At 38.3% G+C, this 22,690-nt stretch overlaps 5 protein-coding genes across 7 annotated transcripts; 3 read left to right on the forward strand and 2 right to left on the reverse strand.

Moving 5' to 3' along the window:
* Nucleotides 1-414: 414 nt before the first annotated feature.
* Nucleotides 415-6,891, reverse strand: ric8a (ric8 guanine nucleotide exchange factor A). 2 transcript variants are annotated; one of them, XR_003656909.1, is made up of 9 exons: nucleotides 6,636-6,891; nucleotides 6,351-6,490; nucleotides 5,803-6,277; nucleotides 5,521-5,726; nucleotides 5,305-5,443; nucleotides 4,769-5,012; nucleotides 3,462-3,676; nucleotides 2,214-2,486; nucleotides 415-2,173 (listed from the first exon to the last, which is right to left on the reverse strand). XR_003656909.1 is itself a non-coding variant. In XM_028321571.1 (8 exons), the coding sequence occupies exons 1-8, from the start codon at nucleotides 6,717-6,719 to the stop codon at nucleotides 2,331-2,333; spliced, it is 1,659 nt and encodes a 552-aa protein (XP_028177372.1). In that variant the 5' UTR covers nucleotides 6,720-6,891; the 3' UTR covers nucleotides 415-2,330. The 2 variants fall into 2 exon arrangements, 1 of the variants encoding a protein (XP_028177372.1); XM_028321571.1 differs by having other exon boundaries at nucleotides 415-2,486.
* Nucleotides 6,892-7,145: 254 nt separating this feature from the next.
* On the forward strand, nucleotides 7,146-11,592 carry ND-39 (NADH:ubiquinone oxidoreductase subunit 39). Its single transcript, XM_028321583.1, has 7 exons — nucleotides 7,146-7,302; nucleotides 7,485-7,678; nucleotides 7,790-8,013; nucleotides 8,137-8,340; nucleotides 8,636-8,797; nucleotides 9,258-9,444; nucleotides 11,311-11,592. Exons 1-7 carry the CDS (start codon nucleotides 7,257-7,259, stop codon nucleotides 11,488-11,490), a joined length of 1,197 nt encoding a protein of 398 aa, XP_028177384.1. The 5' UTR covers nucleotides 7,146-7,256; the 3' UTR covers nucleotides 11,491-11,592.
* A 926-nt stretch (nucleotides 11,593-12,518) lies between these two features.
* On the reverse strand, nucleotides 12,519-14,059 carry RpS10b (Ribosomal protein S10b). Of its 2 annotated transcripts, none has more exons than XM_028321697.1 (4): nucleotides 13,957-14,059; nucleotides 13,571-13,783; nucleotides 12,720-12,966; nucleotides 12,519-12,581 (listed from the first exon to the last, which is right to left on the reverse strand). In XM_028321697.1, the coding sequence occupies exons 2-4, from the start codon at nucleotides 13,768-13,770 to the stop codon at nucleotides 12,546-12,548; spliced, it is 483 nt and encodes a 160-aa protein (XP_028177498.1). In that variant the 5' UTR covers nucleotides 13,771-13,783; nucleotides 13,957-14,059; the 3' UTR covers nucleotides 12,519-12,545. The 2 variants fall into 2 exon arrangements, with proteins under 2 accessions (XP_028177498.1, XP_028177506.1); XM_028321705.1 differs by having other exon boundaries at nucleotides 13,916-13,984.
* Nucleotides 14,060-14,340: 281 nt separating this feature from the next.
* On the forward strand, nucleotides 14,341-15,925 carry Sf3a2 (splicing factor 3A subunit 2). Its single transcript, XM_028321683.1, has 4 exons — nucleotides 14,341-14,351; nucleotides 14,520-14,798; nucleotides 14,990-15,253; nucleotides 15,505-15,925. The coding sequence occupies exons 2-4, from the start codon at nucleotides 14,645-14,647 to the stop codon at nucleotides 15,870-15,872; spliced, it is 786 nt and encodes a 261-aa protein (XP_028177484.1). The 5' UTR covers nucleotides 14,341-14,351; nucleotides 14,520-14,644; the 3' UTR covers nucleotides 15,873-15,925.
* Nucleotides 15,926-16,471: 546 nt separating this feature from the next.
* Nucleotides 16,472-22,463, forward strand: LOC114365346 (putative leucine-rich repeat-containing protein DDB_G0290503). Its single transcript, XM_028321882.1, has 7 exons — nucleotides 16,472-16,783; nucleotides 16,948-17,135; nucleotides 17,965-18,104; nucleotides 18,183-19,596; nucleotides 20,101-20,224; nucleotides 20,301-20,425; nucleotides 22,065-22,463. Exons 1-7 carry the CDS (start codon nucleotides 16,750-16,752, stop codon nucleotides 22,290-22,292), a joined length of 2,253 nt encoding a protein of 750 aa, XP_028177683.1. The 5' UTR covers nucleotides 16,472-16,749; the 3' UTR covers nucleotides 22,293-22,463.
* Nucleotides 22,464-22,690: the final 227 nt, after the last annotated feature.

Below are 22,690 nucleotides of genomic sequence, written 5' to 3' on the forward strand. Positions count from 1 at the left end.
TTCATCCCCAATTTTCCACCCTTGGGGGTTGTTTTTTTATTATTAAATTTAAATGGGACCACCCTTGAGGTATTACCTATACGCCGAAAAAAGGTTTGTTCAAATCGGTTCATAATTGGCGGAGTTATCGCGTAACAAACATAGAAAAAAAAACATACGGGTCGAATTGAGAACCTCCTCCTTTTTTTGAAGTCGGTTGAAAATAGGGCAAATTAAATCGACGGCGGAATAAAATTCGTTTTATGTGTATAGCAAGACTTTATTCTCAAACATTTTAATAAATAAAATCAGAAATAACTAAACAATGTCCTAGCGTTGCTTATTCTACGACATAGTATGAATAAAACTTAGAAAAATTGCACATATTGGCTTAAATCTAATTTAATTAAATACGGTATATTGTTATTTGTTACCTTTAGCATATTGAACAATAATTAATACATTAATGATAAGATCAAAGAATACTTTATTCAGATTACAGCCAAGTTTTTGGTTTAACTAAAATCGTGAAAAACATCGGTATCTACGACTCGATTGCGAATGGCCATTACAGTCATACAAGTAATTTATTTTTGGCATTTGACCATTAACCCTACCAATAATTACAAATTTTATACGAGCCAGTGCTAAAAATAATGATTTTTAAGCGTAAGAAACTTTTTTTATAAAATTTTTGGGCAAAGTAAAATAAGTGAGTGATTTACGCGAAAGTGCCTGATTAATTTCGATTCCTACGTAACGTGCAACTGCTAAAAACAAGTTAACTTGTCTAATTTTCGTATTCCATTAAGAAGAAATATGAATATTTTTTAAGAATTTACGACGAAATGTCTACACAGAATAAGTAAAGACAATACCATTATTGAGCGCGGGAACCTCTTGCAAACAGCTTGCTTTACGGAGTTTGGTAAATCATCTACCGCGACTCGCTAGAATGTAGAGACCTTAAGTTTGTTCGCTACTTGCCTAGTGCCTAATAAGGCCGTTAATACTCATTAGAAAAGTTGAACAAGATAATTTTATTACAAAAATTTTTGATACCTCTACCTTTTTCTGAAAAGCAGATACGGTTCGAGTAATAAGTTAGTAACTACATAGATTAGTTTGAAATGCATGTAATAACTAGCAACAATACTGAACCAAGAATATAAAAACTAATATTATTTTATTTCCTTCTTATTGCACAACAAAATAGGAATACAAAATATGTCTTTAAAGTTTATATCTATCAGCCATTAATTGGAAAAGGCTAAAGGATAATATGATCAAAGCTTCGTAAATTACATTAAAATACGACTTACAATGTTTGGCAACGAATCTAAAAAAGGTGTCGAGCTTTCTCACAATACAGGGTGTATACTTAATAAATTAACTCTGTATATTAAAAGTATATTTCTAAATAAATAAATATAGACACCCTGAAAAGGCAGTTTAGTAGATACTACCTACATACATATTTTCTGGCTTCCATCACTGATATCTCCACAACCTGCTTGCCTACCAATATCACTAGTCTTTCTCTTCTTATTCTTAAACATCTACCATTAACTAATATAATTACATATTATCTACTGAAGATAGAATCATTCTAAAATGTTAGTCATGCGATAATTACTAAATAATTTATTTATTTATAAATAATAAATATTTCAATCTCACATTGGATAATCCACTTGCATTACTTACAGCAGTACATAATTTGTAATAGTAGGTATTACGAGATATTAGTACAATCCGTGAAGAACATATTACAACATATAAGATTATAGTTTTGTTGTTAGGTATGTCGCTATCGCTATAGCGCGCGACGCTGTCAAATGACAACCCTGTATGGAAACCAGCTCATGACGTCAAATAGGTTGTACAGCACGTGTCTTGGCCACAATTTTACTAGACAAAGGAAGCGCCAAAATATGTTTGTGTAATGGAAAAAGTCATGACACGCGTGGTACAGCGGTGGTCTATTATAAAATCGTTGTAGGGTATATCTTTGTATCCCAAGGGAATGCCTTTGTATCATAGCCATATTAATGCCAATTCAAAAAAGATTTTCAAACAACCCAATGAAGTTCGATCCTCATTAGACTCTTCATTGCTCCAGTAGTTTCTACACTCGTTGGTCTGAGTGGTTTTTTGTAAGATGTTAAAAACTCAAAATTCGAATTCAACTTGAGTTTCATTCGGGCCTGAATTTCACTCGCGTGGTATGCTGATTTATATTATATTAACCATTTAAATGCCTGATCTCAGATGTATCCCTCTCTTATAGACTGTGCCATCGCGGCATATAAAGGGCAGGTCTGTGAGCACTGGCATTGCAAAGGTGAAGCCTAAGACTGCGGCCTGTTGGGCACGTGTTCGCGGAACTCCATCACGTGTTCGATGGGCTGCGGCCTGCCGTCGGGCCCCACTCGCGCCGGCTTCACCACGCCTTCGGAAACCATCCTGTCGAAGAGGTTCACCAGCTTCATCGCCTCGTACTCTTTCTGAAAATGGAGAAGATTGTAAGTGATATTGTGAGATATCGAAGCACATTTTTGTGTTAGTAGGTATCTACAGTACTTGTCTCAATTGGTTAGTATGTCAGGGAATTGAAATCAGAACTGAGTGTGCATGGATGGGCTAGCGATGAAAGAAAAGAAACTCGATTCTTCACTTACCTATTGCTATTGCCTGTTTACCAAAACCCTGGCTGGACAGTGAGCAATCTAACCGCATAGCAATGTCATCGTGTGGTATAAAAATCCACTTGCGGTATTANTGGTATTACTAAGTAACTAAGCTTTTGTATTATTTACTGCGGTTGGTATTATTTTACAATGTAGGTACAATTGCTTTGAATTAGGAATTATGTATGACGTTATTTTACAGCTAATGGCAAAAACTATCATTTACTTGGAAGTGTTTTCTACATGGATGATGACGATGGTGATGAGAAACTTAGGAAAGTAGTTCACATAATAACATAATCTTCGTACACTACCGTCAATGGAGATTGCTTGCATCTTCGTCATTTGTAGTTGCATGCATTCGCCAGATGACAGACCGTAGACAGTGTGCCTAATGCCCGTTTTCACCATCTATCCCTAATTTTTAAGTGACCCCTATGGTAACACATAACAGAAAATTTTGTTTACATAGGGGTCGCTTAAAAATTAGGGATTGATGGTGAAATCGGGCATAAGTGTCATATTAAGATGATACTACCAGGGGCGTAGCTACTAAGGGGCAAGGCGGGGCAGTGCCCCGGGGCCCCCAAGCTCAGGGAGCCCCCGAATCCTTACCAAAAAATCTCAATTGAACTGAACTTTGAGAATTTTTCCCATGTAAGCTTAATGTCAATAAATTTTATAAAACCTAACCAGTCTGGATTGCAGTGGGGCCCCATTATTTTATTTGCCCCAGGGCCCTTGGTTACCTAGCTACGCCACTGGATACTACACACTCGTATAGTAACGTACCTGCTCCTCAGTCATGCCTTCGAAGGGGTCGGCTCGCGGGGGCCTGGTGCATCCCACCACCGGGTCGATATGTGGCGCCGCCTCCAGATACTCCTCGGTATCAGAGTCGTCGCTACTAGACGAGTATTGGGCGCCGCGCCCGCCGCCCAGAAGCCCCTTCTGTGCTAGGTGCCCCGCCGCGTTGCCGAAGCCCGTGTACTTTACCATGCGACCCACTGTCAACACAAGTAGGGATGCATCAACATATATATATAATAAAAATTGATCGGATCAAGATTTATACTTGGATTTTCATTGGATTGATTCATACTATTCATAATAGCGGCCTTCACTGAAAAACCTTGAACACGATATAGCATATCATCGGCATAATGCGGTTGCAACTGTAAACTTACAAGTTTAAGTTACTGTGATTTAATATTTTTATTTTACGCACGATTTGCGATTAGATTTTAGTTTGGTCAGTTACAGAAACTCAGTTACCAGATCCTTGACAGCTGTCACTAGTGTGGTCAGCAAGCAATCTACACAGCTGATTGCGCGTGGTGCGGCCTCTCTCAGGCGCGATATGTCACGAAGAGGCGGTAGCACACGCCCGGGCAGCTACATACGCTGCTATTGACAAGATTCGGTATCTTAGTTCTGTAAACTCACCTTTCTCCTTGCACAAAACGAACAGGAACTCAGCTATCAGATCCCTGACAGCCGTCACTGGTGTGGTCAGCAGTCTGCACAGCTGGTTGCGCGTGGTGCGGCCTCTCTCAGGTGGACGGGATACGTCACGAAGAGGCGGTAGCACGCGCCCGCGCAGCCACTTGCACTGCTTTTGACAATATTCTGTATCTTGTGACGTCATAATTTGATCAGTTACAGAACTCACCTTTCTCCTTGCACAGAACGAACAGGAACTCAGCCACCAGATCCCTGACAGCTGTCACTGGTGTGGTCAGCAGTCGGCACAGCTGGTTGCGCGTGGTGCAGCCTCTCTCAGGCGCGATATGTCACAAAGAGGCGGTTGCACGCGCCCGGGCAGCTATTTACGCTGCTATTGACAAGATTCGGTATCTTAGTTCTGTAAACTCACCTTTCTCCTTGCACAGAACGAACAGGAACTCCGCCACCAGATCCCTGACGGCTGTCACTGGTGTGGTCAGCAGTCGGCACAGCTGGTTGCGCGTGGTGCGGCCTCTCTCGGGTGGACGGGATACGTCACGAAGTGACGGTAGCACGCGCCCGCGCAACCACTTGCTCTGCTTTTGACAATATTCGGTATCTTGTGACGTCATTTGATCAGTTGCTAAACTCACCTTTCTCCTTGCACAGAACGAAAAGGAACTCCGCCACCAGATCCCTGACAGCCGTCACTGGTGTGGTCAGCAGTCGGCACAGCTGGTTGCGCGTGGTGCGGCCTCTCTCAGGTGGACGGGATACGTCACGAAGTGGCGGTAGCACGCGCCCGCGTAACCACTTGCGCTGCGCTCGGCACCCGCGCGCGCTTTTGACCATCACCGTCAGGATTGGCGATAAGTCCTCGTACTGGTTCTTTGTGCCCTGTAGATAAATATACAGAATTATAAGACAATCAAGCTGGTCAGCGAGGCACTGCTCTATTCGCTCTTTAGAAGTTGCAGTGGTGGGAATGAGAGCCCCAAAAAAAGACTTAATGGAAATAAAAATTGCACTTTACTCCACGTGATCTGATTCGCCGAGAATTCGCCAGACAAACTAGTAGTGTGAAAAGGCTCTATTCAATATTCTAAATAAAATATCTCAAAAATTTTAGAAATGGTTCTTCATAACTGATTATAAAGCCAAAATTCAAAAGGTAGTTTAAATTACATACTGCTGTGCTCTCCAAACGATGATGTAATAACTGCACCAAGGCCTCCAAAGCATCCATATTCCTGCCTTCAAACTCGTGTTGGCACACTTCTCCCACAGTCAACTCAGGAGTCAGATAGGAATAGAACATTGGTGGTACACTAAAAGATAACAAAAATTAATGTAAACCATAATAAAAAAATATTTTCCCTTTCTTTTCAGTAAATATTTAATATACCTTGTTAACAAATTAGCAATATTGATGTGTAGCTCCATAAGTTTGGCTTCACTGGTGGCCTGTGCACACAGCAGTGCAGCCAGGACTGGCATCAGCTTCAGGTACATGGCCTCTTCCTCCTCATCCACAGGCTCATCTGACCCTGAGTGGATTATCAAGTTAAATTGTGTCTTCAAAATCTCACATGCTATCCCTTGGTGACTGTCCTGGAAATTAATCAATTTATTAGCTATGACAGAAAGTACTATGAGTTCAGGCAGCCCAAAATATTATCTGTAATACCTGAAGTAAATAGTGACTTTGCTCATCAATGGCACAGGCTGAAGCATTTGCTTCAGACTCTGGCAAAGTGGCTTCCAGCAACAGCTCATTCAAGCCACTAATCAGGTAGTCCATGCCGTGCAACACATCTTTTATTTTCTTCTTTATATCCTGCCTCAAAGCAGTCAAGATGAAAAGTAGCTTCATGTCATAAAGCATCACCTCTTCCTTAAAAGGTATGTCTTTGTAGACTCTAAGTCTACCGATTAATGCTTGGTCAATGCTGGTGTGTGCACACAGAGCTCTAGCCACTTCGCTGTTGAAGGCAATGTTGCACAGACACTTCAATGCCTCAACAACTATTTCCTTGTTTGGCATATCCAATAGTGAATTTGTTTCATCTTCCACACTCACAAAATTGTATAACCCTCCTCTCTCAATTAATGTAGTGATCCATTTCTCACAGACCAAACTGTCCAATTCTGTTTTGTCTCGGCTGGAATGTAACAACAAATAGTAATAATTTTATGGTGACTAATCACAAATGATAACAATAACTAACTACTTACCTCAATATTCTTATTACTGCTAAACACAAATCATGTATTTTCTCTGATGACTCCTGCTGAAGGCGCTGGAACAGAGCTGTCCACAAAATGACTCTTCGGTTTTCTTCATAGAGTAAGGGGAATGTAAATACATTTTCATTCTGTAAAAAAGACAAAACATTATGATATTGGCTAGGTAGGAGATAGCTGGCCACCAATCGAATAGCGTGGATTAAAGTTCACAGGATGACTGTAACCACGTCAATTAGTTTTAATTACATTAAGCAGTACCTCAGGCTTACTTACATTTTTCAGAAAATCTTTTAAAACCTTGCCCACTTCGTTTAAATCAGCGCTGCTACTTATTATTTCTATTTCTTCGTCGTTCATTTTAATCGGATCAGTTAACTTTTTCCGACCACGAAAACTTTAATGCTATGAGCATTGACCAGCGTGCGGTGCAGGTGGTATGAGACCAAATAGTACGAGAAACAACAATGAAAAACACAAGCAAAAAAATTATGAATTGATTGATTGATAAAAATTCATTAATAATTGAACGAATGAATGAACGAACATAAACATCGGATATTGTCAAGAATTAGCTGTCAGCTGTCAACAAATTAGCTCTCCGTAGCTCACCGCAGTATAGCTCTTTAGCTCAAGCAGCGCTTCTCTAAAACCAAAGATTGTTTAACATTTTATGAACTAATCATGTCAAGTCAAGAGCAAGACCAAGGGACAGTCACCAAGGGNATCTGGCCGAATGGATCTATGTTCAAAGCCGCAAAACTTTTCTTCTATTAAAAAAACAGATCATCTGTCAATTCTGTCATTGATATGACGTTTTGAAAACGTCAAATGACAATCGCTTGTATCTGAAATATTTGCAAAATTTAATTAATTTTAAATAATTACAGCCCTAAAATGGCTTCAGTAGCTTTAAAGGGCCATTTTGCTACTAAAGCACTTCGTAAGTTCTATAAATAATTTTCCTTACTAGTCTTACAAAACACCAAAATATCTCTTACATAATTTGTTTCTTTACATTGATCACCACTCTTGTGTATAAAACTTTTAAAATAATCGGTATCAACCTTCTATTACGTTGTGTTTAACGATGGAATGCAACGTAGAAAACATCCTATGTTTTAGCTAAAAGCGGTTCACTGGGCGTTGTTTACATCAAGTCGGCGCAGTACAGCTCAGATGGCAAGCCTAACCTGGCTGCATACAAGCGCGGTACTGGCGGCCGTAGCAGCTTTAACGGCATTGTCGCCACCGTGTTTGGATGCACAGGCTTCGTAGGTCGCTATGTCTGCAACAAATTGGGGAAGATAGGCACACAGGTAATATTTATGTTCAATACTTGATTAACTGGTACTGTATTCAAGTATCAAATTGCGTTGCAAATACAAAAGTCAAAATTAAATTAGAAAACTATTTAAAATATTTTACAGATGGTACTTCCATACCGCTCTGACTTTTATGATGCTCAACGCTTGAAAGTCTGTGGAGACCTTGGACAAGTGCTGTTCACACCATTCGACATACGTGATGAAGAGTCAATAGCCAAAGCAGTACGCTACTCAAATGTAGTCATCAACCTGATTGGAAGGGACTATGAAACCAAAAACTTTAAGTACTCAGATGTGCATGTTGATGGTGCCCGTCGTATTGCAAGGTAAATAACTTCAAGAAAGCATTTTTTAAGTTATTAATTACTGCTTTTACCAATAGCTTTACCTGCTTTATTACTGCAATACTAAAATTGGTTGTCTCTAATAGTATTGTATTCCAATGACAGGATTTGCCGTGAAATGGGAGTGGAAAGGTTCATCCACCTGTCCTACCTAAATGCATCTGAGAACCCAAAACCTCTAGTTCTGCGCAAACCATCAATGTTCAAGATCACCAAGTTCCAGGGAGAGCAGGCTGTGAAGGAGGAGTTCCCCACAGCCACCATCATCCGTGCTTCCGATATTTATGGCTCTGAAGACAGGTTTTTGAGGTTTGTGATACATACTTTCCAATTACTTACTTCCTACAATGTGCATTAGCACTTGTTTATCTTTTGTTAGAATAGATCTTAAATCTTGATAATTGATTTTGTAACTAATTGTTAAATATCCATGCAGTTAGCNTAGTTAGCAGGAGAGTCCTTTATTTCATGTTTTGAAACTCATTAGTCCTCTCCCTAAATAAATCTTTCCTGGCCTGAAGGAATTATTTTTATTAAATTTTGTTTCTGTAAAAACAAACATACATATTCTAACTAACAAAAATACTGTTCATCATCATTGCAGGGCCTTTGCATCCCAATGGCGCGTCCACGGTCAGCTCCTGCCTCTGTACAAGAATGGAATGGCTACCATCAAGCAGCCAGTCTTTGTGTCTGATGTAGCACAAGGCATTGTGAATGCAGCCCGTGACCCAGACACCAGATGCCAAACTTATCAAGCTGTTGGGTATGTATGATAACTAAAGCCTGGTCTGTGAGCACGTAGAATTTGGACAAAATTCTACGTGCTCACAGACCAGGCTTTAGACAAGTTTTCATTCATAAATAATGTTCATGATGTGCCTGATCAACCTGCTTTTACTATTATCTGAAGCATACTTTTGCATCTGCTTGAGTATGTATTAATTTGCAAATGGAAATATTGGTAGTATTGGTACTTATAATAGGGACCTAATAAAATCATTGCCCAATTTCTAATGAAACATAATTACACTTTAATTTGCTTGGCCAAACTGCTCACGGCGCGGGCTCTACTATGGACACTCGAATAACTTAAATTTTAGTACGCGCTGCGCCCGCGTGTGCTGCCTGGCCAAGCACTTATCGTATGGAAGTTTAATTCATTATAAGGTGAAGATTTATTAAATACCTACATGTTTTAACCATTATTTTTCGATTATTTACAGGCCTGACAGGTACCTATTGGCAGATATGGTAGACTGGTTCTTCAAACTGATGCGTAAAGACGAAAGCTGGGGCTACCGGCGCTACGACATGAAATACGACCCATTGTTCCCCCTGAAGATCGCGTTGGTCAACATGATATCGCCGGCGTATCCATTCGGCAACCTGCACTGGGAATCAATTGAGAGAGTATGTATTAGTAAGATTTGTCTATCTATAGTATAGTTATTTTAAAATGTTATTTTTTTATAAACTTTAATGTTGTTATTAAAATAGCGGTTTTTTTTTAAATTATTTACTAAGTAATTTGATAATGCACATTACTAATAGTCCCGTTAGCCCAGGGCCGGATCTACCTATGGGCTGATTGGGCTGCAGCCCAGGGCCCCGGGGTTACAAGGGGCCCCCAGATCACGCTAAAAAGTAGGCAATAATTTGAAAAAAAAAAAAAGTTTGTAAAGTCGGTTTACGGACGATATTTTTACGTGACAACGTCATAAGAAAATATTGATTAAAATTGCATAGGTACAAAATTTTTATTTTTCTTCTTCCAATTACTTCTTGGAAAGAAAACGTAATAACTTTTAAACTAAGAGGTATATCCTGATAAAATAAAAACAGTAATAATGCTAAATAACAGGCGATACTAAAAAAATACATAAAATACTCAGAAAATGGCAACAAATAATAAAAAAATGATACATTTTGAGAAAAATCTGCATTTTAATTCGTGTTTTATTGGTTATTTGATAAATTTCTCCAAATAATGCCCCCATAACAGATTGTTTTTATTACTTTGTGTTATTCTTTATCGTATTACCTTTGTAAAACTAAAAATAGCATGTCTCTATCCCTATCACAATGTTTGCAATGATTGTTTGCACTAAGCCTCTCCGGGCGCGACATTCAACGCTTCGTTAACAACGAAAGTGAAAGTGGCTCTAGATTTGTAATTTTGATAAAAACAAGTTACATTTCAAATAAAAACAAAAGATTTCGAAGTAAAATAAGCATTTTAGTTAAAATTAAAATTGTCTCTGCCTGTAGCGGAGAATAATGTGGTGGCAGGCCTTTGTTCAAACGATCATAGCAAATGTTGTGATAGGGATAGAGACTTCCGATTTTTGGTTTTACAAAATTAATACGATAGAGAATAATACAAAGTAATAAAAACCACCTGTTATGGGGGCATTTTTTGGAGAAATTTATCAAATAACCAAAAAAACACGAATTTAAAAGCAGATTTTTTTCAAAAAGTATAATTTTTTATTATTTGTTGGCATTTTCTGGGCATTTTATTTATTTTTTTAGTATCGCCTGTTATTTATCATTGTTACTGTTTTTATTTTATCAGGATATACCTACCTCTTAGTTTAAAAGTTATTACGTTTTCTTTAAAAGAAGTAGGTAATTGGCAGTTTTTTTTTTTAAATATCTCAAAAATTTAGTACCTATGCAATTATTTTTTGATCAATATTTTCTTATGACGTTGCCGCGTTGTCACGTAAAAATATCGTCCGTAAACCGACTTTACACTTTTTTTTTTTTTTTTCAAATTATTGCCTAAATTTTAGCGGGATCTGGGGGCCCCTTGTAACCCCGGGGCCCTTACGTTACCTAACGTAAGTAATTGGCAGAAAAAAAATTTAAAAAAATCTCAAAAATTTTTTGACCTCTTTTTTGTCGATAAAAATAGGTCTAGTTTCACCTATTTTCATATGTGCACTTTATCGTGACTCACACTGTATGTATAAGAATAATATCATTATAGAAACAGTTTTTTGGCATGGCTATTAGTTGAGTACTAAGATAGGCCCCCAAGTAGCTTCAGCCCAGGGCCCCACAAATTCACGATCCGGCCCTGCGTTAGCCCCTCATACTAAGCTAAATATGCTTGTCACGAGTGAGCTCACCACAATAGTCGAACGGCGGCGGGGACCGAACCCGTGTTCCCCGAATCACGAGTCGGCCAGTCCGATCCTTTCACCGTTCGGCTATCGTGCCTTTAAATTAAATATTTAATATCTGAAATTTCGTATTTTACTAACATTTCAGGAAGCCACCACAGACGTGACACAGAACGGCGTACCAACTTTGCTGGACTTGGGCGTGTGTCTCACGCGCATGGAAGACCAAGTGCCGTGGGAACTGAAACCTTTCCGCGCCTACCAGTACTACATGGATAAGCTCGGAGAATTCCCCAAGCCCGACCCACCCCAACCTCAGCCATGCTAAACTCCTAATAAAAGTTTAGTATGGCTACTAGGCGCATCAATCCAAGTAATTAGAAATCACTGCTGGAATAGAAATCATTTAATAAATTATTTTGATTGTTTTCTTGATGTTTTGTTTTATGAAATAACTTTTAACAGCCTAGTTCCTTAGACTTTAATTCCCTGCACTTTCTAGATGGGCAAGGTCCACTCACTAAAAACCTGACGGTCTCCTCCAGCCTTTTCTAGTCATTCTTTCGCGGCTCCGCCCCCATAAAAGCCGGGTCTAGTCGGGTGTAACACGTAATGGAATGTATCGTGTAATGGAATGAAATTGTATGGGCAGCACTTTACATGTAATGCTCGTAGTGCCGTCCACGCGTAGAATTCGTGTTACATTACACATCACACACCAGTCTAGACCCGGCTATAGAGCTAGTACCTGTCGCAACTAGCATAAAATAAATTATTTTTGTGACTTATTGCCAACAACATTAGGTAAGGCGTTGAAGTGGATTAATGTAATGTTACATTACATTAATCCACTTCAACGCCTTACCTAACTAATGTACTAGACTTTCGTCCAAAACTAGACTCGAACGTCGGATATGATTTAGGTATTCGGATAATTAACAACTGTGTATTGTTATGACCAGACGTTTGGGACTATACTGGTAATAATCATTTGTGTACCTATCAAATTTATTAGTGCTGTAGTGTGTGCCATATGGTCGATTACTGATGATTATCGATCCAAGAGCTTATTTAACCTCCCTTTTAGAGCACTGGCCTTTGATTATGTATTCTGACTGAAGTCACAAAATAATTCGTACCTGAATAGGTTAAGCATAGAGCTCACTGCAATTATAATTATCACCCTTTGTACCTATGTTTTATGAATAAATATATTTGAATTTGAATTTGGCATACACAAAAATCTGTCAAATTCCATACAAAAAACACTGGTAATCGTTAGTTACAGTAAAAGTAAGATTGTGCAACCCAGCCTAAGTTTTGTTTTCTGTAGTGATAGAAAATAAAAGAAATATGTTATTACATATTTTTTATTAGCTTAAATTAAGGTGCAGGCCTGCCGCGTCCGTATCCTCCTCTCTGCAACAAAAAAAGTTGGTATAAGTAAGATTCTTCAGCATACATTATATTAACAATAATATTGAATGTAAATGAACAGTACAACTGCAACATTGAATGAAATCCAGTATATTGATTTGCAATGATGATGATACTCACAAATTCGACTTCAGATGAGCCAGGGCCGACGTCAGCTTTCTTGTCATGAGCTCCTCCACCAGGGGCAGTAGGGGCGCGGCGGTACGCTGAGCGGTCTTCAGCCGAGCGGGCGGGGCCCTCGGGCCGGCCGACGGCTCCACGGCGGACGGTCTCTGTCCTCACGGAGCGTTTCAGTGTCGCTGGTACGATTTCAGGAGGCAGGTGCAGGAAGATTCTCAGGTATTCAATGCCCTCGTTGGTCAGGTACCTGAAATTACATATACATTTTGATATTAAATAGATTTCTTTAAATCTACATAATGCACAAATCAAGACATTACATTTAGCAGGAATAACGTACCAGCTGAGACACAAACGTAAATAAACACTGTCATGCATTAGTAATAGGTAGTATTTTGGTGCTTGTACCCTTTAGTATTGGTAGTTATTTTATTTTATACTTGCATCAAATAAATACTTTTACTTTCTTCTTTATAAAACAAAAGTTAATTTTCATGTGGTATTTTTGTATCACAGGCCTGTAATAGGTGCTCTTTCTACAATAAAATAATGCTATTTTCTAATACTTCCCAAACAAAAATTTAATGAGTAGACTACCTATCAGCTAGTTTACATAAAATTAGAGAATTGAACTTCGGTTACAACCAACAAAATTGGAATTCTATAAACACAGTACTATTTATGTCATTTATAATGTAATTATATTGTGGTATTTATGAGGCAAGAGGCTAATTGCTAATGACAAGATTAAGACTAATGTATTTTACATAGAAACAACCTCAGAGTAAACAAATCTATGTAAGATGTAAATGATGAACTTTTTGTATTTAGTCAAATAAATATGTACATACCAGTAAAAATGCCTCCATGCAAACTGTTCCTTAACATAACCTCTGGATTTCAGGGACTGCATAGCTTTGATCACTTGGAGGTTAGGAATTTTCTCCAGATCAGGGTGTTTTGGAGCATGATAGTCTTTTTTAGCTACCATGACTCCCTCCTTGAAGAGGTACTCATAGATAGCAACACGATTTTGTTTTGGCATCAACATCTTGAGTCTGTACCTGAAAAACAACACGAAACTTGCACTTACAGGTTATACCAAAATTTTCAATACTATTACTTAAATATAAATTTTTCACAGTTCCACATAGAATTAAACATTAAATTATCTTGATATATGGTGGAATAATTACACGATTTGTAAGATAAATAAAGATTTCACTCGGATATGTACCTTTCGGCAACTTTGACAATAGAAAAGAAAGAAAACGTCAAAAACCAGTGATTGTAGTTTTGACAATTTCAATAGTGATGTGCCTAGCAGTGCCGGTAACTTGCACCGGTAGCAATAGGTTATTGGTTAACTATCTTAAAAAGTTACTTACTGAAGTTGCTTATGCGTTGATTGATACTATTGTTGCATGAGTTCGAGTGAACCAGATTCGATTTTCGATTCGATCAAGTGCAAGTTCTCTAGGGGGCAAACGTCATTAAAAAAAAAACTAAATAAATGGCACAAATCAAGTCGACCTCAACGTGTATTGCCAACATCATCAAAAAAGAAGAAGAAGAAAAAAACAAAATGTCAATGTCATTCACGTTGCGTTTGCGTTGTCTGCTGTTGTCTGCGTAAGGTACTCACACAAATAATTATAATAATTTTGCTTTTAATTAGAAATGTAAATACTTTTGTTTTTTGTAAACCCTGTTACACTCTGTCAAAGCTGTTTACGTGACATTGGCGAAATCATGGTTCTCAATACCAAGTCGTTGCCAAAATAAAAGAAGAAGAAGAAGAGTTGTCTGCGTATATTTGGGCGAAGTTAAAAACTTTAATGTTCTTCGATTTAATTCTATTACAATGTTTTAAAGAATCGACTCTAGCTTTAGGTTTTTAAAATAACTGACTATAAGCATTTGATATGGATTTCCAAAATAGACCGGGTGGCAAAACCGGTGGTGGTGGTGTGGCGTCATGGTCCGAAAGCAACAGGGACCGGCGCGAGAGGCTCCGCCAGCTTGCCTTGGAAACTATAGACCTAAATAAGGATCCCTATTTTATGAAAAATCATTTAGGTAAATATCCTTTAATCGTTCTACACTAATTTTAAATTTTCTATACCTCTTTGGTTATGATGTAGCATCACTGTTGATTTTGTCTTTAGGTATTTGTGGTCCACATTAAAGTGATACACATTGAATAATTGAATCTTTTATGAATATAGAAAGATATAACTATGCATATTTTACAAATGTTTTTTTCACAGGCTCATATGAATGTAAACTTTGTCTGACACTCCACAACAATGAGGGCAGTTACTTGGCCCACACTCAGGGCAAGAAACATCAAGCCAACCTCGCGCGCAGGGCGGCCAAGGAGGCCAAGGAAGCTCCTCAGCAACTGGCCCCTGAAAAGCCAAGGATAGAACCCAAGAAGTTTGTTAAAATTGGAAGGCCCGGTTACAGAGTTACTAAACAAAAAGACCCGGAAAATGGACAACAAAGCTTACTCTTTCAAGTTGACTACCCAGGTAACAATTAATTTAATTACCCAATATGAAAATCATGTTTGATAATTGAAAATAGTTTTGATGATATATTAATTTAATGGAATACTCTAATTGTAAACTAGTATCACTTCAGGTTTTCCGAAACTACCTTTTGAGGATTCAGAAACATAGTAAAATAACCATAACTTGATTACTTTGTCATGTTTTTATCATAAGGCATATCATAAGTGTAGTGTATGAAAAAGTGTACAATATACCAATTTGTTTTTTAGAAATTGCTGAAGGTGTGCAGCCAAGGCATCGTTTCATGTCAGCTTATGAACAAAAAATCGAACCTCCAGACCGCAGATGGCAATACTTGCTCTTTGCTGCTGAGCCGTATGAAACAATCGCATTCAAGGTGCCAAGCAGAGAAGTGGAGAAGCATGATTCAAAGTTTTGGACTCACTGGAACAAGGATACGAAGCAGTTTTTCTTGCAGTTTGCGTTTAAAATAGAACCGTTACGCATGCCTCCCCCACCACCTAAGATGTGGGAGGGTCACGGCATGCGGCTGCCGCCCCCTCCTGGGGCGCCCATGATGGGTGTGCCGCCGCCTCCCCCCTTATTACCAGTACCCCCACCCCCACCTTCAATGTAGTTAAGTGAGTGTAAGGTAAAAATAAATCTTATAATAAAAGGAATATTTTTTTACTTCATCATTTCTTCTTTCATATCATAAAATTCTCACAATTATCTGTTTGTAATAAATAGTAGTTTCGTAATTTGGATTAGATTGAAAGTTTGAACTTTCTATGATAAATGAAAATTAACCAAAAACATATTGTGTAGTTAACATCGAGTAGCATGTTGATTTAATAAGACCCACAAGTTGTGCATCTTCCATAGATCACACAGATAGAGACTAGATACATACATAGATTAGGAAGTAAGATAGATGGAAATTCACCTACCACAAAAATGTGGGTTATTGTGAAAAATAATGATATTCCTATTTAGCGCCATCTAGTTATAAGAAGCAAGTAGCTAGAATCGAACCCGCGACCTTTGGTGTGACGGACGGCACTTGAATTGAATCACATAAAATAGAAGCAATAATTTATTTATGACGACACATTTTCTCACTTATACGTTTATCTGAGTTACTAAAATTATGAAAGCAGCTGCTGAATTTTATTAATAGTTTTAAACAGTTTTACAACAGTAGAAAGATTGTCACACGCAGTGAAACGGAACGTATGCACGCAGTTGTTGACTTTTTGTAACGGTCGTTTTGCCTCCCCATTCAATGGTTCGTTATTTTCAACACAATGAATACAATGAATGGTGTGTATTATTATTATCAATAATCACCCTTCTTGTAGCGTCAGGATTGAAGCGACCGTCAAAAAAAATCATTTTCGCGCGCGATTTCATAAGAGAACGCTGTGCTTGTTCATCAAAAATACTTTTAGTTAGACGTTAATTAGAGCGTATGTTTTTGTTTTAAAAATATTTAATTTATAGTTAATTTGATCATGTTCTCGAAAGCTAAACGTTTTGAACCAGTGGGTAAGTTATTTTTCTGTTGTTTTTCTATAATCAGCTGTGCTACTATTTTTCTTTGATCGACCGTTAGTTAGTTTATTGATAATAAAGTTCTAAAAGTAATATCAACTTTATAACCGTTTGAGTAATATCTATGAGTAAGATAAACATAACTGTCCTCTTTTCAGCTGTACCCAAAACCCAAAATAAACCAAAGATCCAAGAAAATGAAAACCAAACAAAATGTATTGCCAAAACACAACCAGTAGCCTCAAAAGTAAAAAAGAATCCTCCACTTAGCACTATATCAACTAAAACCAACACGGACACCAGATCTCTATGCAGTTCTACCCCCAGCATTAAATCATTTGTTACGGTAAGTTTTTATTATGTATTTCTTTATTATTTTTTTATTAATGACTAGCGTTTGCTTCACCAAACCCATACTTGTTGATATTGAGTAGTAGTAGTACTCCCATAAAGTTAATATTGATCCAAGATTAATTATGGAAATTTAAGGGATAAATATAATAATAATAATAAGCATTTTTATTCTGAACTTGGTTACATAATAGTTACAAAATATGATAAATAATAAGATCTGTGTTATAAAATATCCCGAAGCTCAGTTTGCCTCTTGGCATAGGCCTCCTCCAACGATTTCCATTGGGACCTGTCACGTGCTACCCTTCTCCAATAGTGTCCAACTGTGAGTTTTAGGTCGTCTTCCCATCTTGTTTGTTGCCAACCTCTACTTCTCTTTCCATCCTTGGGATACCAGTCAGTGACGCTTTTACACCATTTTTCTTCTGGGTCCCGGATCATGTGACCTGCCCATCTCCATTTTTGTTGGTCTATTCGGGTAATTATGTCGATAACTTTGGTTTTTTCTCTTATTGTGCTACTTCTCACTCTGTCCTGAAATCCAAAGAGCTAAGCATGCAAATAAAAAGGAAAGTCTTCAACACATGCATACTTCCTGTCATCACATATGGCTGCGAAACCTGGGCCCTCACCAAACACCACAGAGAAAAGTTGGAACGATGCCAGAGAGCCATGGAGAGAAGCCTAATAGGAATAAAGAAGCAGGACAGAGTGAGAAGGGATAAATACTTGATATTAATTTTAACATAATAACTAAGCCAGTTCTTGAGATAATGAGTCATAATATCAAATTATTTATGTATGTTACCATTATTTTCCAGCCAAAACCAGTAAAATCCCATACAGCTTCAAAAGTTACAAGTAGCCTCAAAAAGCAAAATCCCTCTAAAAATGGGAATGAGAAAAAACAAATCAACAAAATCAGTGATGATGTTGTTAAAGCTCAAGAAGTCGAAATCAGGTAAGAAGAATCTTAATAATCATTTACTATTTTAAAGTTGTTATTACATTAGTGAACTTACTTATTTTTAATTTTCAGAAACAAAAATCATACCATATTGGAACACAATAAACACATTGAAGAACTGAAAACTGAAATAGCCCGACTTCAAGCTCAAATTAATTCTACCAAAAATCCAGTCAATAATATTACAACTAAATTGGAAGACATGTACTTGGAAAAATCTGACAATAAATCAGATGGTAATAAGGAATTTAGCAGAGATGTTGAAAATTTCAAGAAAACTATATTAGAATTGGAATTACAATGCGATAAATTGGAACAAGAAGTAAGTAACAAGCAAGTAGAATTATCGTCTCTGGAAGAGGTAATTACTATCAGAGACAGTTTGTGCAAAGATTTGCAAGAAAAGCTGACTAACATGGAATCAAATCTAGAGGAAACACGCCAAAGGCTGGAAATGGTAAAGGGGCATCATGCACTTGCACTTGAAGCTAATGAAAGTATTCGCCGGGAATATAAAGTAGAACTAGAAACTTTAAAAACTAAAGCGGAGGAAGAAAAACAAGCGATTATAAATAAACACAAAATCGATCAAGAAAGAATCAAGTACGAATACAATGATTTAATAGATTCAATCAAGACACAATTAGTAAAAGAAAAAACTGAAGAAATTCAGGACCTGCAAGATCAGTTAGAAGCCAAAGACCGTGAATTTGCGGCTAAACTAGAACAAATTAATGAAGCTGCTGAAGAAAAACTTAGGCTGTGTGAGATACAATTTGAAGAACGCACCCGCAATATCCAAGATCATTGGGCGAAGCAGCAAAGTAAAATACAGTATTTAGAAAAAGAAACCAGAGATTTGAAATATAGCCTTAATCATGCTGAAGAAGAAAATTTAATGCTACAGCAAAAATTAAGCAGTATTAAAAGTGAATATGACTGTTTGAAAACCGAAAAAGAGGACAAAATTAAAGAAATAAATGACTTGAAAGAAGAAATTAAAACTAAACACATTGACTTTGAAAATGAGATAAATAAATTGACTGTTGAAATCGATAAGGCTGCAAAAGAGAAAAGTAGATTTGAAATGTCGCTCTCAGTAACCAGGGATATTGTACAAGTTCTAACAATGCGGCTGAGGGAGTCTGACAACGAATTGGAACATTTAGAAAATACAGTTCAAACTCTCAATGATGCCAAAGATCAGCTTGAAAATGAGCTGGCACAATATAAAAACACTTTAAATAACACTGTATTAGAATGTAATGAATACAAGGAGGCTCTCGTTAATATCTTAAAATCCAAAGCAGCCCTAGCCAAAGAACACAACCGTATCATGGAGCATAACGTGACTTTGATAGAGAGTTTACAGAATGTGGAGAAGGAAGCGTATCGCGAGCTTGGGTCTATCAAAAACGAACTGATCGAGGATGTGGAGCTCTTGAAAAAGGAGTCGAATTCTCAAATCCAGCAGCTTCGCGACGAGGTTTGTATTCTTTTATCTTCACCCGCGTTTACTGTTTGGAAACTGTCGGATCGCGAGTCGGTCTCCCTTTCTGATTGAGAAAATCTTACATAAGGTGGAGGTTGCTAATTCCTGCTCTTCTAAGGTCGGGTTTATACACGCGCGATAAACTTTTACGGTTATGGTTTGATGTAAAATGAGAACCGCGCGATTATCGCTATGTCAGAACCAACCTTATTCTGATCGGCTGTATCGATATCCTATTCTGATTGGAACATTGTATTGTGAGTGCCTCCCCAAACCCGTTTGGCCAACGTGGGGAGTGTAGACCAAATCTTCCATTTGCCTCTGGTCGTGCTCTTGAAGTGAAGACTAATGCCTGTTCTCACCATCAATTCCTAATTTTTAAGTGACCCCTATGAAAATAAAATTCCTGTTATGTGCATAGGGGTCACCTAAAAGTGATTGTGTGAAGTTGATGGTGAAAACGGGTATAAATGACCTGATGACGATGATTGTGACTAGGTGGAGAACAAGCGCCTGCTCTGCGAGCTGGCGACGGAGCACGCGGGGCAGGCGGCGGCGGCGGCGGAGCAGGCGCGCGCGCTGCTGGCGCACGCCGCCAACGAGGTGGCGCGTCTGGANCCTCGTAAATATCTTAAAATCCAAAGCAGCTTTAGCCAAAGAACACAACCGTATCATGGAGCATAACGTGACTTTGATAGAGAGTTTACAGAATGTGGAGAAGGAAGCGTATCGCGAGCTCGGGTCTATCAAAAATGAACTGATCGAGGATGTGGAGCTCTTGAAAAAGGAGTCGAATTCTCAAATCCAGCAGCTTCGCGACGAGGTTTGTAATCTTTTGACTTTATCACATCTTCGCCTGCGTTAACTATTCGAGAACTGTCGAATCGCGAATCGGTCTCCCATTCTGATTGAGGAAGTCTTAAACGTTGAGGTTACCAATTCCCGCTCTTCTAGGGCCAGGTTCACAAACACGGTTACGGTTGTCACGTGATTACGGTTCGATGTAAACTTATGAGAACTGCCCAGCAACCGCGCGATTATCGCTGTCTGAACTAGGTCTAAACGCGAATCGGTTTGCGGTTTCCCATTCTGATTGTAACTGCTTTCAGGCCTGTTCATCTCCGCGAGTTTACATCGAAAACAAAACACGCACGATTGCCCACCTACAGGATACTATTCGACAAGGTAGGCATGGAACATTTCATGAATAGCAGGTGAAAAATCATATGAAATGAATTTCATTAATCACACCTGCTATTTTTCTTCACATAGACTGCTAAATCACGAATCGCATGAATTTCATTCATTCATTCGAGCGAAATCCGTGAGCGCTGCTCTGCTAAGTGACCGAGCGAGTAAGAAGGAATGATTTGATCATGTGCGTGTTAGAAAAGGACAAGAGATGTGATGACGAACGAANGAAAGGTTCTGGAATGGAGGCCGCGTACCGGAAAACGCAGCGTGGGACGTCCACCTACAAGGTGGACCGACGACATCGTAAAGGTAGCAGGGAAGCGCTGGACGCAGACCGCTGCCAATCGATCAACATGGAAAGCATTGGGGGAGGCCTATGTTCAGCAGTGGACGTCCTATGGCTGAAATGATGATGATGATGATGATGAGTTTTAGCCTAGGCCAGTCTTTCCCAAAGTGGGTGATAACGCCCCCTTGTGGGCGCTGCAGGCTTAAAGGGGGGCGGTAAGAGACCCAGAAAAAAAATCGGGACGTTGTGTAGAGGCTTGGGAGGCGTCATTTACTAGGAGGACTCTTAGACACCGACTGAGCACTCGACACTCGACTACAAATGGGGGCGCTAAAAAGAATTTATTCTCAAAGTGGGCAGTAGAGAAAATAAGTTTGGGAACCGCTCTGGCCTAGGCGCAGACCATCGATTTTTCATCGGCCGCTAGTTTAGTCGGGCAGTTGATCAGTACGGGCATGTATGGAAGTGGCGCGCACTTCCGAAGTGCGCACATTACACTGATTTGATTTGGCCGATTCTTCATACAAATTAAAATCGGGCACAACTATCGGCCAACTAAAAATCGGTGGTCTGCGCCTAGTCTTAGTTTGACTTTTAGTTGGCCGATAGTTAGGTCGGGCTGTTAATCAGTATGGACTATGAAAGTGTGCACATTGGATTGGCAGATTCTTCATACAAATTAAGTCTAAGACGAGGGAGGTAGTAAAGTTAAAAATAATGTAGGAAGTATAGTATTATTCTATTCGTTGAGCATTAAATCTGTCATTGATGCCAAAAGTAGTGTATGTGGTTCTTTACTCTTTAGACCTACGACTTCAAACTTCGATAATTAATTCCCATTAAACATCAATTTCATTAGACTGCAGACTACAGACTTTTTGTTGGCCTTTAATTTGGTCGGGATGTCTGTTAATCACCGATTTGATATTGTCCGATGTGATTATTGTTACTTAAAATAACAATTTATTCTCCCTTTTAGATTCAAGATCAACAGTCTCTCGTGGTGGAGTTGTCGCTGCTCCGTCAAGAAAATGAAGAATTGAGCATGACGGTGGCCAAACAATCTTCTATAATCGACAAGATGAAGAAGGATATGGATCAAGTTCAGGCCAAACCGAAATCCCCTTCAGTTTTGCGCAAATCTCTTAAAATCGGTAAAGAGAACGTCCAAACCGTTATTTCGCCGTTACGTGAACGTAATCATTAAGAATTTTTAAAGAAATGTTGAAATACTAAATTGTTTTTCGATTTGTTCATTTATTTATCATCGGTTATTTACATTAGGATTCTGTTTTATAAGTACGATGTTTCGATTGTATTTTAGACCTTATTTATTATTGTAATCCTGAAACCTGTTAAATTACTGTTTTTTTAAATGTATGTTAGTAACATAATATAATTAATTTATGAATCATAAAAGTATATTCCTTTTAATTCCTCTACAATCGATACCTAACAGACGCATTATTATTGAAAACTACAAGAATGGAATGTGTCCTACCTAATTCTTCCGAATTTTATAAAAAAAAAATACTATATGTCGTCAGCTATGTTAAATTGCGACAAATCTACGTACAATTAGAACATGATACAAGCGACTATCGT

The sequence above is a fragment of the Ostrinia furnacalis genome, unplaced genomic scaffold, assembly GCF_004193835.3.
Source record: "Ostrinia furnacalis isolate ACB-3 unplaced genomic scaffold, ASM419383v2 OfSCF0447, whole genome shotgun sequence".
NCBI classification, from domain to species: Eukaryota; Metazoa; Arthropoda; class Insecta; order Lepidoptera; family Crambidae; genus Ostrinia; species Ostrinia furnacalis.

What these genes read in the sequence shown, in the direction of transcription:
- ric8a (XM_028321571.1), bottom strand. Translation starts at nt 6,719, where the DNA reads ATGAACGACGAAGAAATAGAAATAATAAGTAGCAGCGCTGATTTAAAC. An exon ending in AAAGTCACTATTTACTTCAG is followed by an intron (nt 5,727 to 5,802) that starts GTATTACAGATA and finishes ATTAATTTCCAG; the next exon opens with GACAGTCACCAAGGGATAGC. An exon ending in ATCGTTTGGAGAGCACAGCA is followed by an intron (nt 5,013 to 5,304) that starts GTATGTAATTTA and finishes ATTTATCTACAG; the next exon opens with GGCACAAAGAACCAGTACGA.
- ND-39 (XM_028321583.1), top strand. Translation starts at nt 7,257, where the DNA reads ATGGCTTCAGTAGCTTTAAAGGGCCATTTTGCTACTAAAGCACTTC. An exon ending in CAAACTTATCAAGCTGTTGG is followed by an intron (nt 8,798 to 9,257) that starts GTATGTATGATA and finishes GATTATTTACAG; the next exon opens with GCCTGACAGGTACCTATTGG. An exon ending in ACTGGGAATCAATTGAGAGA is followed by an intron (nt 9,445 to 11,310) that starts GTATGTATTAGT and finishes CTAACATTTCAG; the next exon opens with GAAGCCACCACAGACGTGAC.
- RpS10b (XM_028321697.1), bottom strand. Translation starts at nt 13,770, where the DNA reads ATGTTGATGCCAAAACAAAATCGTGTTGCTATCTATGAGTACCTCTTC. An exon ending in GCATGGAGGCATTTTTACTG is followed by an intron (nt 12,967 to 13,570) that starts GTATGTACATAT and finishes ATGTAATTTCAG; the next exon opens with GTACCTGACCAACGAGGGCA. An exon ending in GCTCATCTGAAGTCGAATTT is followed by an intron (nt 12,582 to 12,719) that starts GTGAGTATCATC and finishes TTTTTGTTGCAG; the next exon opens with AGAGGAGGATACGGACGCGG.
- Sf3a2 (XM_028321683.1), top strand. Translation starts at nt 14,645, where the DNA reads ATGGATTTCCAAAATAGACCGGGTGGCAAAACCGGTGGTGGTGGTGTG. An exon ending in TTTTATGAAAAATCATTTAG is followed by an intron (nt 14,799 to 14,989) that starts GTAAATATCCTT and finishes TTTTTTTCACAG; the next exon opens with GCTCATATGAATGTAAACTT. An exon ending in CTTTCAAGTTGACTACCCAG is followed by an intron (nt 15,254 to 15,504) that starts GTAACAATTAAT and finishes TTTGTTTTTTAG; the next exon opens with AAATTGCTGAAGGTGTGCAG.